This window comes from Symphodus melops (assembly GCF_947650265.1).
Source record: "Symphodus melops genome assembly, chromosome: 11".
Classification (NCBI taxonomy): Eukaryota; Metazoa; Chordata; class Actinopteri; order Labriformes; family Labridae; genus Symphodus; species Symphodus melops.
In genome coordinates this window covers 13,256,845-13,275,619 of record NC_136701.1, presented here as the reverse complement: position 1 = coordinate 13,275,619, position 18,775 = coordinate 13,256,845, and the positions used below count along the sequence as shown (strand labels likewise).

At 40.3% G+C, this 18,775-nt stretch overlaps 1 protein-coding gene across 1 annotated transcript; it reads left to right on the top strand.

The window, feature by feature from the left end:
* Window positions 1–1,221: 1,221 nt before the first annotated feature.
* Window positions 1,222–16,541, top strand: LOC306831467 (uncharacterized protein). The gene is made up of 3 exons (XM_079355586.1): window positions 1,222–1,632; window positions 13,120–13,246; window positions 14,081–16,541. Exons 1-3 carry the CDS (start codon window positions 1,393–1,395, stop codon window positions 15,739–15,741), a joined length of 2,028 nt encoding a protein of 675 aa, XP_079211712.1. The 5' UTR covers window positions 1,222–1,392; the 3' UTR covers window positions 15,742–16,541.
* The last annotated feature ends 2,234 nt before the right edge of the window (window positions 16,542–18,775 follow it).

The following is an 18,775-nucleotide window of genomic DNA, read 5'->3' as shown; positions in this document are numbered from 1 at the left end:
CACGCATCTTTAGACATTTAAACTGCTAGTAGGCTGAATTCCAGACAAGCTAGGTGGGCATTTTAACTTTACTCTGTCTTATCGCCTCGGCTCCAGTAATGTCAAGCCAGGCCATCATGTCCTTAATAGTTCTAACACTTCCTCCTATTCTTTATGTTTTCTATCTGATAGATATTTCTTCTTCATTTTTCTTGGTTGACTTTCACTGACAAATGTTTGTTTTCACAGCAACGAGAGCGAGCGCTGTCAGATGTTGGCCCCCATTAGGGAGGTTTCCCACTGATAATGCAAAACTTTCACATTTTGGGGCACTGCTGTGATTTAAAGTTTGATAGCCTTTAGAGGTCTGCCTACCAGCCTGGGGTCCCAAGCAGTTGCCTGCCTTGCCTGTTGACAAGCAGCACCTCTGCAACCAGGAGCTGAGCAGAAGGCTTTATGTTGTCTCAAAATCTATGGAGCACACAGCTGATGTGGATTGAATCTGCTCGTCATTCTCTTCCTGTCACAGCAACAAGTCTTTCATTGTTCCAGTGTAGTCTGTACCACCATGTTGTAAACGCATAGTAGTGTAAAGAAAACCTCGGCTGGATATTCACAGTCCAATAAAAACACAATTTACACAAACAAGATGACTTCAGATGATCATCTGCTAGTCATCCTTTTCACCAACAAGAAAGGTAATGTTCACAGTATTCACAGTAGCACTGACTATTGCATTTGCTTCTTGGCGTGACGTTGATGTGAGTTACGATGGATGTTGAATGAATGAGAAACGTTGACACTTTTCTGGTCCAAGCATCTGATTCTGAGATATCATGGCTATGCAAAGGTTTGCTGTTCCAGAGTTTTGAATTGTCCTCAGCAAAGCTGCCTTTCAAAAACCGAAAATAAATCTGTCTTGTAGGACACTCACAGCCACTGGGGGTCGTACCGAGCTTATAAGGACAGCCAGCTGTCGATGACTCCGTGTGGAAGAAGTTTCACTTCTTATCAGTGTGGCTGTGTCCTCTCACACTGGTCGCACAGCAGGTATGTGCACACCAAGCACTCGGAAAAACACCATAGGAGGTTATTTTCATTTACATATTGAGTTCATAATGATAAGTAAGAGGCCCCAGTGGATCCAGCTGACCGGGGGTGTCAGACTGCATGTCAGAGTCCCTCCCCTCTCCCCCTTCCCCCTGCAGCTGTCTCTCGGAGCCTGCACGCAGAGGAGGGGATGGGTCCACGGCGGACAGCGGTGAGCTCAGCAGCTGCAGCCTTCAACCACTGTCTCCATAGCAGAACAACAGCGGAGAGGGAGAGCAGCGAGCCGGGCAGGCTTTGATTTTATTAATTTATCTTCGTCTGGATATAGAGGAAGAAAGTGGCTTTGTAACTGTTTTCAAAGTCATGTTCGCGTCGTTCTCCTTGCCCATGAAAGCGGAGCGCAGCCGGAACAAGGAGAGGCTGGAAGCCAACCTGGCCGGCCTGTGCGAGCTTGAGTTGCTTAAACAGAGACAGGAGGCCCGGGTTCTGAGCGCTCTCTGTCTCGGGGACTCCCTGGCTCCTGGGCGACCGCCTTGGGGAGCTCTACGGTCGACGCGATGCGCTCTCGACGCACCAAAAGGCGACTCGTCGGATGAGCAACACGTAAGTAATGTTTCTGTGAAAACTATTGTCTCTGTGTTATAGGCCGAGACAGACTTCTGCAAAAGCGTGAGATGTTTGAAAAAAGTTTCCATTGGCTTTGGCTTAGCGTGATCCTGTGCATTGTTACTTTTACATTCCTCCCTGCTTATAGACTTAAAAAGGAATTAAGTGTCTACATGTCAGACGTTTTCAGCAGTCTCATTATTCCTCAAACTGTAGTATCTGCACTATTAGAGCGAATAGACTTGACCTCAGACAGCAGAATGAAAATACCTCCTGAGGAAAAACGTTACCATTTAAGGGCAGACTTGGACGAAGTTTTTGTTTCATGCTCACTTGATGGATTTAGCAGACATCCCTGGGGTTTGGATAAATGTTAACCTCAATGGGATGAATGGTAAAGTTGAGGTCACTTCACGGAGAGTGGTAGACTTCCATCAAACTCCCCAGGACTCTTTGAAGAACATTCCTACACCAGCCTCATCCTTTTCAGATTCACTTTATTTTCTAAGGACCTGTATGGCTTAATGTCCAGTGCTTGGCATACTCAATACTACATGGCATGTGAATGGCAGCAATGTAGCAGTTTACAGAATAATAGCAAGGATGAGGGTTTGCAGTTTGAGACATCTAAGACATTACATTTGTTAAGTTGTTTGCATTCTGGCTACTTTGGTTACAACAGTGAATGTGTTCATGTTTATTACCCTTTAACATCCCCCTGTTTTAACAGACGCTTCTTTCTTTGGTCATTGAAATATTGTCAGAGGGAAGGTTAAGAATGAGAGGTTGTGTGTTTTGAAATGAGGTTCATTCAGTAATTTAGTTTACACTTCCCCATATTTCAAAGTACATGCAGATGTTTGGTGATGCGGTGTAAACTTGGAAGTAGTTTTCTGAAATAGAGAATTGTGTTTATTTCAACACATTTCTGCAGTCTCTTTCCACTTCTTCTCTTTCTCTATGAGCCTGCAGTGTTGGAGCTCTGTTATGATCTGACCCCTCCCCAGTGACTGAGACATGGAGCTATGCAGTCTGGTGTCTGTGTGAAGGATCACGAGTGCACCATCAGGCTTTTACTAAGATTGGAACATAGGGCATCTGTCTTATTGCTCCAAGACACAGAAAATGAAACGTAGTGAAGAAAATCTGCTTGACTCTGATATCATCACTGCGAAACCTCATTTCAAATCTTATCTTTCAGAACTCAGAAGCATTAAGAAAAACGCCTATAAATATAAAGTCTTGACAACAAAAAAAGTTCAAGTAAGAATGTAATAGTTCCGTGAAGGCCAGATTTGCCTGCTCAGGAGATGCAGTGTCTAACTGTGCCTTACTTTAGGCCTCACTGTGTCTGTGTCCCACCTTCTGTCTAGCCGTTTCTCACTTCAATCACTCTGTCTCTCTCTATGTGCTGCTCTGTGTTTCACTTTATGTATTACCCAGTCTCACTTTGCGTGTCACCCTCTCTCCTTCTGTCTCTATGTAATACACTTAATGTTATTACTCTGTGTCTCACTTTGTATGTATTAATTGACTCTTTGGTCTGTGCCCTAAGCGTGTCTCACTCCTTGACTAACTTTGTCTTTTTCTGCGACTGACTTTCTGTCTCACTCTAGACATATTGTCTGACTCTGTGTCCTACTCTGTCTAATCATCCCACTGCCATAGAGACTCAGACAGAAAAAGACACAGACACCGGCAGAGTAATTTATGTTGATGCACACATTGAGACAGACTTCATGATCCAAGCAATGTTTGTAAAAAAATAAAAATAAATAAAATAATCATGAAGTATTTTAGCAGTTTCTTTTTAAAATGTTTCTACAGTGTGTGACCTACACTCACCGGCTACTTCATTAGGTACAGCTGTTCAACTGCTTGTTATTGCAAATATGTAATCCACCTAACACATGGCAGAGACTCGATGCATTTAGGCATGTAGACAAGGTCAAGACGATCTTCTGAAGTACAAACCGAGCACCAGAAAAAAGTTGATGTACCGGTAAGTGATTTTGGATGTGGCATGATTGTTGGTGCCAGACTGGTATTTCTGAGTATTCCAGCAACTGCTTGTCCACTAGGAATTTAACGCACAACCATCTCAAGAGGTTACAGAGAATGGTCCGAAAAAGAGAAAAATATCCACTGAGGGGCAGTTCTTTGGGTGAAAATGCCTCGTTGATACCAGAGATCAGAGGAGAATGGTCGGACTGGTTCGAACTGATGGAAAGGCACCAGTAACTCAACTTACCACAGGTTACAACCGAGGCCCCTGTCTACTTACTGCGCATCATTTAAATATCACAGCCTATCTGAGCATTGTTGCTAACCATGCCCGGCCCTTTATGACCACAGTGTGTACCTATCAGAGGCGGAGGAAGACAAATCTGCAGCAACTGTGTGATGCTATCATGTTAATATTGACCAGCACCTTGTGCCCTGTGCCACGAACAATTAATGCAGTCCTTTTCGACAGAAGGGGGTCCAACCCAGTACTAGCAAGTTGTATCTGATAAAGTTGACGAGTGTATATAATGTGTGTGGTGTTTCTGGAGCCCTGACATCCCTTGTTGGTTATAGTTAATTTATAGGAATGCATGTAGTGTGTGTGTGTGTGTGTGTGAGTTTTCTTCAGCTGGACCTGCTGACAGCCATGTGACAGCCCACAGCAGCTGAAGAAGCAGCCCAAACTTCACTGTGGCCCCCTGCATGTCAGGGGGGCTAATGAGGGGCATGCTGAGATGTGTGGGTGTGCTTTCTGTATGGTCACATAACAGTGATCACCAAACTGGAGCACTGAGTGGTGTGTATGTTGTTGTTGTTGTTTTTGTTGTGAATAAATACTGTCTGCTGAGCATGGGAAAACAAAAGCCGGATTATACATGTAAAGTATAGTGTTTTAAACTGCAGAGTATAGCTGACTAGACATTAAGTGACTTTGTTTGATTATTGAGGGCTGTCAAATGATTACATGTTTTAATTGTGATTAATTTCTTGATTTCAACAGTTGATCATGTTCAATCCTTTTGAATTGCATGTTACATCATTTTGGTTTTAAATAGATAAGAAGATAAAAATAAGACTTTTTTAAACTTTAAGAATAGAATAGAATGCCTTTATTGTCATTATACAAATTGTACAACAAGATTACTTGGCTTCACCTTAAAGTGCACACAACTAAAAACTAAAAACAACAACAACAAGAAGGGTATGGGTCAACAAAAAAAGAGTGACCCTAGTTAACGGAAGGTGGGATATATGTAGTAGGACTCATTTACAGTTTGCAGCATACTAAATTTAAAAGGATAAACAGACATCAGATTTCTGGGATAGAGGGACATTTTCCTTTGACTTCTTCCAGCTATAGTTTACAAAAGATACATAATATAGAACGATTCTACAGAAATTAAAAAAATAAGCAACTGCAGGCAGTTTGCAACAGAAATTGAATTTAGTGCATGCCCTTGTCCACACATGAAATATTTACACATCCACACATTGCAGTACTTACAGATAGGTATTGCAGTCATGTTGAGCAGATAAGCAGACTACTGCAAAGGTTCCGCATATCTTTCTATAACATATCACATTGTTTCTTAAATATCTCACATAGTTTATGTTAGTGGTAGTTAGTAGTTTTATTGACATGGACACAAAAGTGTCACAAAAGCTTTTGTAGCAGTTCAGCCTACATTTGGGGACTCTGAATCTCCTGTCAGAAGTTAAAGGCTAGAACTCCTGGTGTAGATTGTGAGCTGGGTCGATACCAGCCTCATTGTTTAGACGATCACACAGGTTAAATGAACTGGACTTCAGGGGTGAAGCGTGCTTAGGCACAGTAAAGATTGCCACTCTGATCGCGCCCTGAATGACCTGTATGGCCACTTAAAGTGCAAAACTGAGCATGCTGGGAGCAATGCCAGTAAAGAATCTAGAGGTTATTTTTAACCCCATGACTGTCATTGCAGAGTGCACCAGACTGGGGATTATGATCTCAGCTGCACTGTCAATCTACATATCAGACTGGAATGCCATGTCGCCTGATAGTTTCCAACACGACCCAGTAAAAGAATAACATGATTTTCCACTCCACTCTATAGCCTTAAAGTCTGCACAGAAAATAAATGAACAAAGCCCTGACCTCCAAAGAGACTACAGAGAGCTGACCCTCACACAGCTGGTTCGGGGACTCTATTCACAAGCGAGCCCCTCAGACAGAAACCCAATCAGAATTAAGCAAATTATTATCAAACAAAAAGAAAACTATTCAAGACATTGGAAAGAATCAACCAAAAAACGGAGCAAGTTAGAATTTTATCTGGCCCGAAGTAAAGATTACGCAGTGGCACAATATCTGACCGCTGTGACTGATCCAAAGCAGAGGAAATGTTTGACCATGAACAAACTTAGTAAACACGGCCTCTCAAAAGAAACATACATAAAGAATTACCTTAATACACAACAACCACAAACTGGTATACCTGCTGGGTGAGGTACATCAGTGTGCAAACACTGCTGCACGTTATGTGAGCTGCTGAGACCGTAAGAGAGTGTCAGACAGCTCCAAACCCCCGTGAACAAAACATAGCTGCACCATCATCTGCACTAATTCAATCTGTATATAGCTGTACATACACACAGACCATTGAGCTGTAAATACACCTTTCGTCATTAAAAAAATGAGCTGCTTGGGCAGCCTTAAAAATAACTTGGCAACCTGTCAGAGAATGGTCTCCGTGTGGTAACTTGATGTGAATGCAGCTTGTTCTGAATGCTTGTTTTGTGTGAATCAAGATATTAGATTTATTTTACAATTAATCATGCGGCCCTAATGGGCGCCATCATTTTAGCAATATGCAATACGAATACATGAGCGTTTCAGCTCTCTACTGTGTCACTTTAATGCCATGCGTGATGCAGTTGTAAAATGTGTGTCATTGTATTGTTGTTGTACATCTTAGCTTCTCTGTCTTTGTGATTATTTCTTTCTATTGTTATATTAACTCTTGTTATTTTTCTAAAGCCTCTTTTGGACAAGTGTTATTGTGACGTCCATGTCAAATGATTTTCTATTTAACGGCGAGTTTTATATTCATCATGTAACATTTTGCTGTTAAAATAAAAAATGGCATGATTAACATAAACATTGAATATGAATGCTAAATAAGAAGAGCTCACTGATGTAATTGTTCGCTTACAACACTAAGGGAGTGTTGAGTGCTCAGAACACATTTCGGATAAGAAAATGTGGGTTTAATTCAGAATCTTTCTAAAAACTGTGTAAGTGGGTTGTAAGAACAAATTGCTTCTTAAGGACAGTCGTTGACTGAGGCCCTCAATGTGTGGAGTGTACATTGTGTACACGATGAGCTGTAATGAATGAGACCTGCTTACATGTCATGTTAGCTGTTTCTAGGGAAGGTGAGCTGGGGGGTCCTTTGTCACGTCTCCAAAACAAACAGTAGGACTTGATTACTCAAAGTCACAGCTGTGAAGCTTTGGTCAAAGTTTTTCAGTTTAAAACGCACTTAATGTCACAACAACCACTGTGGAAACAGGAGGAATGTGAAGTAAACACAGCAGAAGAAGAAAAACACATCATTCAAACTGAATTAAGGCTTACAGACACTTGGAAACCACTGCCTGTCATTAATGTTCACAGTTTGTCCTAAAACTGTGAACTTTGACTGATGGGACTTTGAAAAATGTTGTATTGTATTGATGTTTTATCCACATAGGCACCATATTTTATCAGCTCACGATGCGTCCCTTAAGTTCTCTTCTCCGCACACACACTCAGTCTACAAGCCAGTGGCTGCAGAAACTTCCCCAGCCATGCCACTCTTTAACTGTAAACTTCTGTTAGGCAACATTCATCAACGATAACCTACTTTCTAATATTTGCTAACATTTGAATGTTTCACTCGTGATTTGGCTTTGACTACAGGGAATCCAAGTGACATCAAACGTTTCACTTGTTTTGTTGTCTTGCCGCATGTCAATTACTGTGAGTGAGTGTGAGTGAGTGTAATCAGAGAAACGCGACAAAACACTCAGGCACAAATTTAATGTGATACTGTGCCATGTTGAGTGAAAGCAAACACAGTGATAAGGTTATAAGATAGAGAGAAATGTGAGCAAGAGAACAGTGGCAAGATTTATCATGAGGCAAAGATGGGCAATCTGATGCAGAGAGGTTGTTGATACACTCAGGAATAATTGTTTGATAGACTGTATTACATAACTCCAGCTGCATTTGTGTGAGTAGGAGTGTAAACAGCAATGACCACAATTTATTGAAAACTGCTTGTGATGAACAGTTGAATAGCTTGCTCTATATGTGATAAGATTACTTTTGTCCTTATTTGGTGCTTTTTAGGTGATCATTGATAATGCAAGATGCCACTCCTTCAAGAAGCTGCAACTTTGACAATTGATTTGAAAAAACAACAAAATGTAAAATCTGTTAAAAAGGACAGTTGGGAAGGCAGGGCAAGTTTATTTATATCGCACATTTCAAAAACATGGCAATTCAAAGTGCTTCAAACGAGACATCAAATGCATCATGACAGAAAAAGAAATATTAAAATCAAACTTTAAAATTTGATTCTAAATTAGATTTTTAAATCAAAATTTAAAAATCACTTCAATAATTAAATCTGAAAATATGTTCAAATAAAAATCGTTGAAATTAAACGTAAGTTTAAAATCTTATTAAAATGGTTTTATTAAAGGCAGCTGTAAAAAGTTGTCTTCAGCCTAGATCTAGTAGAGCTGAGAGTTTCAGCAGACAGTAAGGAGCATAGAACCTGAACGCTGCTTCTCCATCTGGCTCTGGGGACAGACAGCCTTTTACCAGACGACCTGAGCGGTTTGGATAGTTCATAATTAACCAGGACGTCATTAATGTATTTTGGCCCATAACCACTTAACGCTTTATAATCCAGCAGCAGAATTTTAAACTCTATTCTCTCACTGACTGGGAGCCTGTGGAAAGACCTCAGAACTAGACTGATGTGACTTAGTCTTTGTTGAGGAGTGTAGCAACAGCGTTCTGGATCAGCTGCTGTTGTCTGATTGATGTTTTAGGCAGACCCGTGAAGACACTGTTACAGTAATCAAGGAAGTATTTTTCTTCTTTGGATCAAATAATCTCCAGTCCCAGAAGATCCCATTTTTCAGCAGCATCCTCACACTGGCATGTTTTTTTTTACTGTATTTCAAGAACTAAAAGGGAAACTACAGGGGAGAAAGTAAAGGCAAAACAAAGAGCAGCTCTTATCAATTCTGCTCAATCCACTTGTGTGGAGGAGAGGCAAGGAGAGAGGGATTGAATTCATCAGGATGGGACAGTATTAAATCTGAAATTAACTTTTCTGAATGTGATAATGATGTGTTTCTACAGCGTTACAGTCGAGACTGACTTTTCTTTAAGGAGCGTCAGTGGGAGTCTGCTCTTTTTTTATGTCTTTGTTTTCATTCTTTTGAAACATTCCCACCATTAATCCATGTTTCCTGTTTCTTTTACCCATGTAGGTTTTCCCCCTCTTCTCCTCTTTACTTGCTTTAGAAGGGAACTTTTCTTTTTCTTACCAAAGTTCCCCCTTCTTACGTTAGGTCTTGTTGTTGTCAGTGGATGCTCTTTTAAACTTTAGGAATCTTTTTATTTTTACTCATAGTGTTATTCTCAGAGATTTTTTAGGATTAAAAAGGTTTAGGACTTCTCTGTAAAAAGACTTTCATGGAGACAGCTCTTCATGAAACATACCGACACCGACTAAACCACATATTAACACTGCTTATCTGCTTGTCATTCAAACCACATGTATCCATACAAAATTTTAAATTTAAGTCTGTCTCCATTCTACTTCAAGGTTCTTGTCGGGGTTAATGGAAACCTACCTCTGATAAAGTATTTGTCTTCATTTAATTGTAAATTCTTATATGCTAAACGTGTGGTGAACAGAGTCTGTGTTTATAGAATATAAATTCATTTCATTCTTTGCCATCGACTGACTTTATTTATCAACAGGGTCAGTGTTATGAATGCATGTATTATTTTTTATTTCAGGCCCTGCAGGGCATTATTATTGTTGGACATTGGAGCAAGACTGACAGTTATTCTGGTCAGTTTATCAGACTAGAATTTGTGAACACACAGATTGATGCATAGTCTGAGAATGCTAAAGAGGCCTGAGTGTTCATGATGTGGGACACTGCAGGACTCAGAACCACTGTGGGTCTGACTATCTGCTTAAAGCTCATAGATTTAATTTGACAGTGTGTTTACGTGTGACTTTGTACCATCGTGTGTGTGTGTGTGTGTGTGTGTGTGTGTGTGTGTGTGTGTGTGTGTGTGTGTGTGTGTGTGTGTGTGTGTGTGTGTGTGTGTGTGTGTGTGTGTGTGTGTGTGTGTGTGTGTGTGTGTGTGTGTGTGTGTGTGTGTGTGTGTGTGTGCACACGCACCCACAGGAGGAAAACAAGCAGCTATTCAGACAGTGTGGTCTCATGTAAGAAGCTGCTTCAACCCACACACAGCCCCCTTTATACAGTGCATGCCTGACACACAAACTCCCTCACACACACACACACATACACACACACACACACACACTGAGTGAAAGCCTTGTGATGGTTTGAACTGGAGTGAGCATTTGTAGCTTCCTCAATTTTATATCTATGGTAATGTTGTAAGTCTTTCTTTTCCTCAGTGTTCTTGATTTGAGTGGAATGATGATCAGCAGATTGTTTCAATGTTCACCCCTGTTTCTGCCTTTTTCCCTGCATGCAGAGATTTATGAAGATCCTCTTTCAATGATATAATAAATATATACTATCGCCTGCACAGCCTTAGAAAGAGAGATGGACCCCTCTCCTTCCTCTTGTTTCAGAAAGACTCCCTGGGATGTTCATTTTATAATAATTAATGTTTTGAAACTTGTCAAGCCCCATTGTCCAAACTTTTTGAAATATGTTTCTGCCATCAAATTAAAAATGGGCATTCATTTTCCAAAAAAACAATTACATTTTCTATGTTCAATTAGATACGGGGTTGAATGAGTTTCTAACATGTTGCAGTTACGTGCTGAGTAAAAGTAATAAGGTGTACAGTGATAATGGCAGAGCACAATTGTAGTGCTGTTTGGCTGTCTTTGTAAGAACCGAGCTTCAGCAAGAAGACATGGTGAGGGAGATAAGGAGCAGGATGGAGGTAAGGTATTAGTTTGTGTACCTGCAGAGGGAAAAGCAGTTCAGACCTAACAGGCCCGCACTTCCCCCTCCCTCCGAGGATACCAGGAGCCAAACCCAGCAAGAAAAACACCTCTGTATTCTCTGTAGTCCAACTGACCCCTGCTGGTCTTGGGGGGCTGGGTTCGGTCCTGGTCTGGCTGTCCCCCGAGGCTGTTTTAAGTTGTGTAATGATGTCAAATGCCAAATTAGAGCAGATGTTCTCATTAATGTTCTGTTTCCATGATTAACGTCAGTTGTCTATGTCTTCCAATATCAAAAGAACAGACATCTGTGTGTAGTTAGGACTTCATGACAAAGGACTATGGTAAATACTGGGTGTTTGAAGACCAAAAGAGCTGCATATTATTGACTTAATGCTATAAAGACTAATTGATTTTCTTGATCCACCAGCTTCAACCCCACCTAAACATCAAAACCCGTCATTCAAAGGTTCATTTAATCAAGATCCTTTATGATGATATTCAAGTTCAAGCTTGATGTGACTTAACTAGCTCACCATCTAACTACTTAGCTTCTAAGTTATTATTCATATAGTATGCCAATGTGACAAGATCAGTGATTAGACAAAACCCACTAGGGTTTCTATAGGAGAAAACATCAAAGCCAGAGAGGATGAAGACAAAGTCAGTCATATACAGAGAGAGATTTACATGACCTAAGCAGAGACTCTTCAAAGAACAAAATCAACTTAGTTACAAAGAAGGTGATTATAAACGACTGGATTGCTATAAAGCAACAATGTCTAGGAATTTGGTTTGGTGCACATTGGTACCTAATGAAGGCCTCCAGAGTCAATGTTCACTAGATTCCTCTGGTGGGTTAGGTTAGGTGACTCTGCAAGCATCTGCAGGCCATTGTTTGCATGTGGAGTATGAGTACATGTATCCAGCTGTTGTCGTGATATTTATTGGCTTTGGCTTAATGGCTATATTGGAGAAGGTAATTAATGACATCCTATTTAAAGGGAATGCATGGTTCCAAACTTATAAAGTCTTGAAGATAACAAACACATTTTTTGCTTAAGACTGTTTTTTTTTAATATACGAACCTGAGATATAACTTAAATGACTTTCTGCAAAAGCTGCTAAACATGAGATAACAATGACATCTGTCACCATCCTCTTCCTCTTAGCCTCAGTCATTGTATCAAACTGTACAGAGAAAGAGGAGGGCGAGCTGACTTCTTTTTATACTTAAAGGCTTGTGTATGAAGTTGTGTTTAATTTGACACACTTCTTGCAAGATGACTTCAGTCTGCTGCAAATCTGTGTAAATCTTAGATGACATTCTCCCTGTTGAAAGCTATTGTGCTGTTAAGTTGATCAGTGAAACTGTTTTAAGTGGATACTTTACATGTAGTTGCTCTTACTTATCCAATACAAAAAGAATAAGTAGCTAAATCATGCAAATTATTAATTTAGAAAGGAAAGCGGGACATCTAGATGGAAGAAACAGCCAGTTGTAAAATACTTTAGTTTGGACATTGAATATTTCTGTATGGTTATGGTTCAGTAAAATTAGAGAATGCTACTATACTATACTAATACTAATGTATAAAAAATGTTTTGTTTGTTGTTTAGAAGGATGTTTTAAGTATTTTTGTTGATTAACTTTCAGAACTGTGAATGTGATTTATCTGATTTATTTCATTTTGGTTTGTGATTAAACTTCTTCAATGGTGCAACAGCTGCATTTGAAAGAGTCCCACTAGCATAGATATGAACACAATTTTGACTTTTATTTTGAGATAATCAGTTTCTTAAAGGGATACTTGGTCATGAATCCAGCCCTCATTTTGCCCTGAGACGAGAAAAATTTGTTTTTCTTTGCCTGGAAGTTTTCTTCATGTGATGCAATATGACGCTTTTTGCATCACACAAAGAAAACTTCCAGGCAAAGAAAAACATATTTTTCTCGTCTCAGGGCAAAATGAGGGCTGGATTCACGACCATTCAACACTACTACCATGTTTCTAATGATACAAAGCTTCATGCAAGTGGGTGAAGTATCCCTTTAAGTTTCTAAAAGAATTTCTTTTTAATTGAACTTCTCTAAAACCACTGCACATTCTAAGGTCATGAGGCAAATATAGTTAAGAGGCATTATGTGATTTATAAAGACTCTGTATAAATATTTGTGAAATTTACAAACAATAGGTCCTTTTGAGAAAAAAAAAATATATATCTGTGTGCAATGAGTTGATTCTGTTCTGTCTTTTCATTTGTATTTCAGAGAAGTCTCCAGTGTACACCAGGGAGTATTAAGACATCTTTAGAGCATCAAGTAGCAGAGCTGAATGTTAACTCTGAGGTCAAGTCAGCAGATCTTCCTGATTTGGAAGGCAACCAACTGAGCACAGGTAAATACATAAACATAACCTCTAAGGTTTTACCTAAAAAAAGGTCAATTTAAAGCCAGTGCTTTCTGGGCTTTGTGACTGTTGATGTCCTTTTGTGCAACTTTGTCTGTTGTGTTTGGTACAGATACTGAACTATCCAATACCCCTACATTGCTAAATATGAATCACTAAACATGAACATGAATTTTCGTCACTTTGACTCAGATGTGTAAAGAGCACTGAAAATCTGTTCAAAGGTATAAGTACTCTTATGTTAATTTATTATAAGTACTGGTGAATAAAAGTAAAAGTCTTCTTCTCAGAAACTACTCATACAACTTTTAATCGGTAATCAATATCAGACATTAAATCAAATAGGTTTCTGCTTCTTGAAACCTTCATTCTCAATTGCATCCAACTCCTGAGCAGTTCTGGCCAGTGGTCACAACATTTTTCTGCTTCATCTGTTTCAAATACTTGTGTATAAATGGGATTAGTTTCATCTGATGATCACTGAGTTTCTGAATGTATTGCAGTTAGTGAGCGATTTAAATAATGGAGAAATGGTAAGTAGACTTAAGCTTGTAGGACTGCTTTTTAAGTCTTCTGACTTCTCAGAGCACCTGCCCATTCACACCCCTTCACAAACTGGTGGCAGAGGCTGCTATGTAAATTGTCCATCAGAAGTAACTAATCCCATGTATACACACATCAGACATGTTCCTGCAAGGGCTGGGATTGGAACATCTGACTCTACCAATTGAGCCACAGCCAACGGGAAAGTTTTGGTAGAAAAATGTAATTGAAATTTTAACTGAAACAATCCAATCACTTTGTCTTTGCTCTCTTTGTCAGGTGGGGTCCTTGTTGAACAACATAATAGATCTCCTGAATCAAATGACTGCCCTGTAGTCCTGCGCTCCCTCTCAGCCACTGAGGGAACAGGGAAGATTGAGACAGGCGATACATGGCAGACAGACTCAAGAGGGGCCACAGCTTTTGTGGAGACGAGGGTTGTTTACCCAAGTCAGGAAGATTTTCAACAAGCCCCGAAGGTAAAGACTTATATACTTGGATTGATCCAACGCCGAGCACTATCCACACGACCGTCGAAGCCCCGAACTAGCCTGGCACATGAAGCCCGACCTGCCACTGTGGTGAGACAGAGTAGTGTCTGCTGCAGGGAAGAGCAACATACTCAGAAGCAGATGCCTGTTCTAGATAGCTCTCCTCCATCCCAGTGTCTAGAGGAAACTGCTCCACCGTCTTGCCATTACATAGAGCAGGAGTGTAACGTGAGGACAGGATTTACAGAAAGTCCCCCACCCCCTTATCACCACCATGCCCTCCAGCAAAGTGTCCAGCATCAACCAGGGCTTTACCACATGCTCAGGCAGGCCTCCATGATGAATACGTCCTGCTCAACTTTGCTGGACTATCCATCTTTCAGAGTACTGCAAGCCCACCCAGACTCAAGCAATAGTGAGCCTGATTCGCCTCAGCAGTACCACTGTAACTATCCCCCTCCAACTCCTTCTACACCTCTCCAACAGCCATTATCTGATGAGCAGCTGGTGAACGCTGAGTATATTCCGGCTCAGCCCTGCCGAGCATCTACCAGAGCTTATGCTCATCACCACTCCAACCCGAACAAGGGCCCTGTGGTGAACAAACCCAACCAAAGCACTTATTCTCCAGAAAGAGGCCATCATCATCATCATCATCATCATCAAGATCAGCAGCTAACAGAACCTCAGATCCAACCCTCCAGATCCCGAGGGGGTCCAAAGAAGTGTCGCTCTAATGAAGACAGAAGTGGTGCCAGCAGGAAGTCAGGGAAGAAGGCATGTAGGTCCCAGTCAGAGAACAGCCTGCAAAGGGTTCCAGAGCGGAAATACAATACAGTAGAGAGGGATGGTGGAGGAAGTGGAAGCGGTGGAAGGGGAAGCCGTGGTAGTCAATCCAAGAGCAAGAAACATCCACACGGAGGAGTGAACTACCGCCGTTGGCAGTCCACGCAGGAGCTAAGCCAGGATGAGGCTGACCAAACACCTGTGCAGGTTCCAATGCAGGGATCCTCAGCTTCAAACCAAAGGGATCATTGTGGAAGGCGGACACGGAAATCTCGCTCTACGCAAGCACCATTGGCCTACCAACATCAACATCACTCACGCCTTCATCAACATATGGAGTACCAGTTTGAGAGGGACCAAGTGCACCTGTGTCAGCAGCCTAGTAAGGACTACCCTCACCAAGGTCAGGGTGAGACTGAGTCCAGCATGAGTGAGGCTGATTCTCCCAATTCCAGCTCTTTGTCAAGTGACTCAGACGAAAGTGGTGGTCTGGTTTGGCCCCAACAACTACCCCCTCATCTTTCCCTCCCATCACCTTCTGCCCAATCTGCTGGAGCCCCTCTCCAGCCAAAGGCTTTTGTCAAGATTAAGGCTTCCCATGCTCTGAAGAAGAAGATCCTACGTTTCCGCACCGGTTCTCTAAAAGTAATGACCACTGTTTAAAGTTGAAACCATTTTTTAATTGAAAGAACCAAGGGGCGGCTTCACAAAACCTATTTAAGAAAAAAAAAACTTTTGATGTGCTGCTTTCTTCTTAATGTTGATAGTCATGAAAAAAGTGTGTTTTTATATTTTCTTAACTTTTTTCTCATGTTTCTTCCGAAGAAAAAGAGATTCTTGACAGCAAAGATCTTAAATGTGTTTTTTTATTTTCTTGGCAACTTTAAGATAATAAAATATATACATTCTAAAATTGTGAGAGGGGAAAAAGTAAGTCTTTAAATTCTTAGGAATAGTTTTAGGAAGAAACAAAAGAAAGTTAAGAGAATAAGAATGCACTTAATTCATGAATACCAAATCTTCTTAACTTTTGTCTTGAGACTAAATTTAAAAAGAAAAGCAGCACTTAAGAGGGGTTTTTTCTCTCTCAACCTTATTTTTGGGCACATTTTTCCCAATATCCATCTAAATGTAAATATCATATATCTGAGGCACAGATAACGCTTGATTGTTCCAACTATTACATTCGTATCGGGATATTGAGTCTCATGCAAGAACAAAGTATTACAAGTCAGAAACAGCACAGTGTTCTAATGCTAGTTTATGCCAAAGATTTGTGACAAGATCAGTTTAAACTTGCAGCTACTTGCAAAGCAATGTGCTCGTCCGCACAGTCTGAAAACTGACAACAATGCATCCTGCTTTACTCATTTCTGTCTTTATCATGGAAGAAGTATACAACAATGAGTTCCAAGGTTGTTTGGGTATGTGACCATTAATCATGTAGAACTGCACACATGTAGAGAAGAAAGATCAGAGAGGCAGGAGGAATCTTTGACTTAATTAACACAAAATCTTGCTTCACCTTACCTCACCTTCCTGCAGGGTTTTGTGTGGTCAGGAACATATTTGTTTGTAGTCTAGAAATCACGTACACACAATCAGAAAATGTAAACAAACTTTCCGATTCACTGCTTTTTTTTCTTTAGGGCAATGCTGCTCTTTAAGTTGGTAATGAGGGTAGCCTGTGAATGTTGTTCATTAACAGCTATGGATGTGTTTTAGGAATAAAAAATTGCTTTTCCTAAAACACATTTTTGAGATGATTCCCTTTTTCCTTTATCCAAAACTCTATCATTTTGTTATTTTTTTGTTTTTCATTCTAATTAAATTTCAGTCCTAAGACAAATTCATTTTAATTGACTTAAAGTTGTCTCTTGTCATTTGAGATCTGAAATACGTCTCAATATGACCAAAACTAAGACAAAATATGAGGCATTTAATAGACACAGATAAGATCTCCAGTCAGAATAATGGGTTTCCTTTCATCCTCACAATCTTCTCTTAAGAAAAACAACTTTCTTATTAGTCATTGTAAATGAATTGTCAGATTTTATGCTCCTTGGAGTTTCTCTTCTCCTGCCCTGAGATTTATGTTGAAAGCCTATCAGAGTAATTTGTCTCCCCGACTGGTCGCAGCTGATTTGACATGTTGGATCAGGCTTAAAGCCTCCGACAAGCTTCAAGCAGTACCAAAGCTGCTTTTCACACCACACTGAGCATAACCCCTGACTCTCTCTGGCACTTGACAAGTCCTGATCCCCGATGATCGGCCCAGTGTGTACCTACCTTTAGCTTTCTAAACAAGGCTCTCCCAACAGCCAGCATAAATTCGGCTCAGACAAAAAGCTGCACCTTCTCTCTACAATGTTCTAAAATGATTGTATACAGTAATAACAAATCTATGGCCAGAACTTGATTTCACTCATTAGTAGCTCCACATTTTCCATTTCATCATTCATAGAACAATATTGTTTCTATTGAAGTATAACTGCTTCTTTAAAGCAGGGTTTGTTTCCATTGTTTTTCTATTATCTTTATCAACCAATTACACATGAGATCTCTAGAAAATTATGGTTTAGAAATTGGGGAGCTATGCAGAAAAACAAACCAAAATGTTTCATGTTTGTTGACATATTATTAAATGTCTTATGGTCTTTAAAGCAACAATATGTAACTTTTCAACCTTTAGCAGTTTCAAAAGGTCAATTTATTGGCACTATAACTTTCAACAGGGAGAATGTCGAGATCGGTTGCGCTGTGGGCGCAAATTTATGTAAAAGCTCTGTAGTGTGTAGATTTGGCAGCATGCTGAGATCATCTCTCAGAAATGTATTCCTAACAGATTTCAACACGTGACACTGTCACTGTTGTCTTGTGTTCAGCAGCTTTACCAGGTGCCAGGTTGGCACTTTCCTTGTACATGCTAATTGGAATTGAGCTTGTATATTGGCTTTTTACATTGTAGGTCACACCTACACATGGTCAGAGCCCAGACAAAGCATAGGGAGCATCTTGGGTCTACTGTAAGTGTCTTGTCAAAGGACAAAACATGTGGCTGCAGGAGCTGGGGAGTGAAAACTCCAACATCCCAGTTGAGAGACAATCAACTCTTCCTCTGAGCCGCAGTCACCCTATTTGATCTTAAGTTATCTTTATAAGTTAAGAACTTTATAAGTTTGGAACCTTAACTTTTCAACTCAACTACCATGTAGTATATGACCCTTTCCAATATAGCCATTAAGCAACAGCCCATAGATATCACATTACCACAGCTAAATAGTAAAGTAACTTCAGCATTACTGTTTGGCTTCAGTCCTCATATAATTTCACATTTAGTGTTGCCGTGGTTCACATTTCAAACAACAGTGTAGTCATTCTCAGTGAGTTTTGTCTGGCTTACGCATCATGGAGCTGTGTCTTTCTACTAGTTTGGTAAAAATGTGTTGTGTTTTGCAAGGTGCTTTGTTTTTGTAAGAGAAGTTTTCCTTCCTACACAGACTTTAAGTCATCGCTCTTTTCTTATTGTTTAACTCGAGTAGGGGCAAATGATGTTTGTACGTCTGACAGAGAGAGAGAGAGAGAGAGCTGAGGGCTGAATGATCACCTGCCCAAGTCACATTTGTGCGAATTATACTCTGCGATAATAATAATGATACTGCGAATAGTCCAATAATACTGTATGACTGTACCTTGT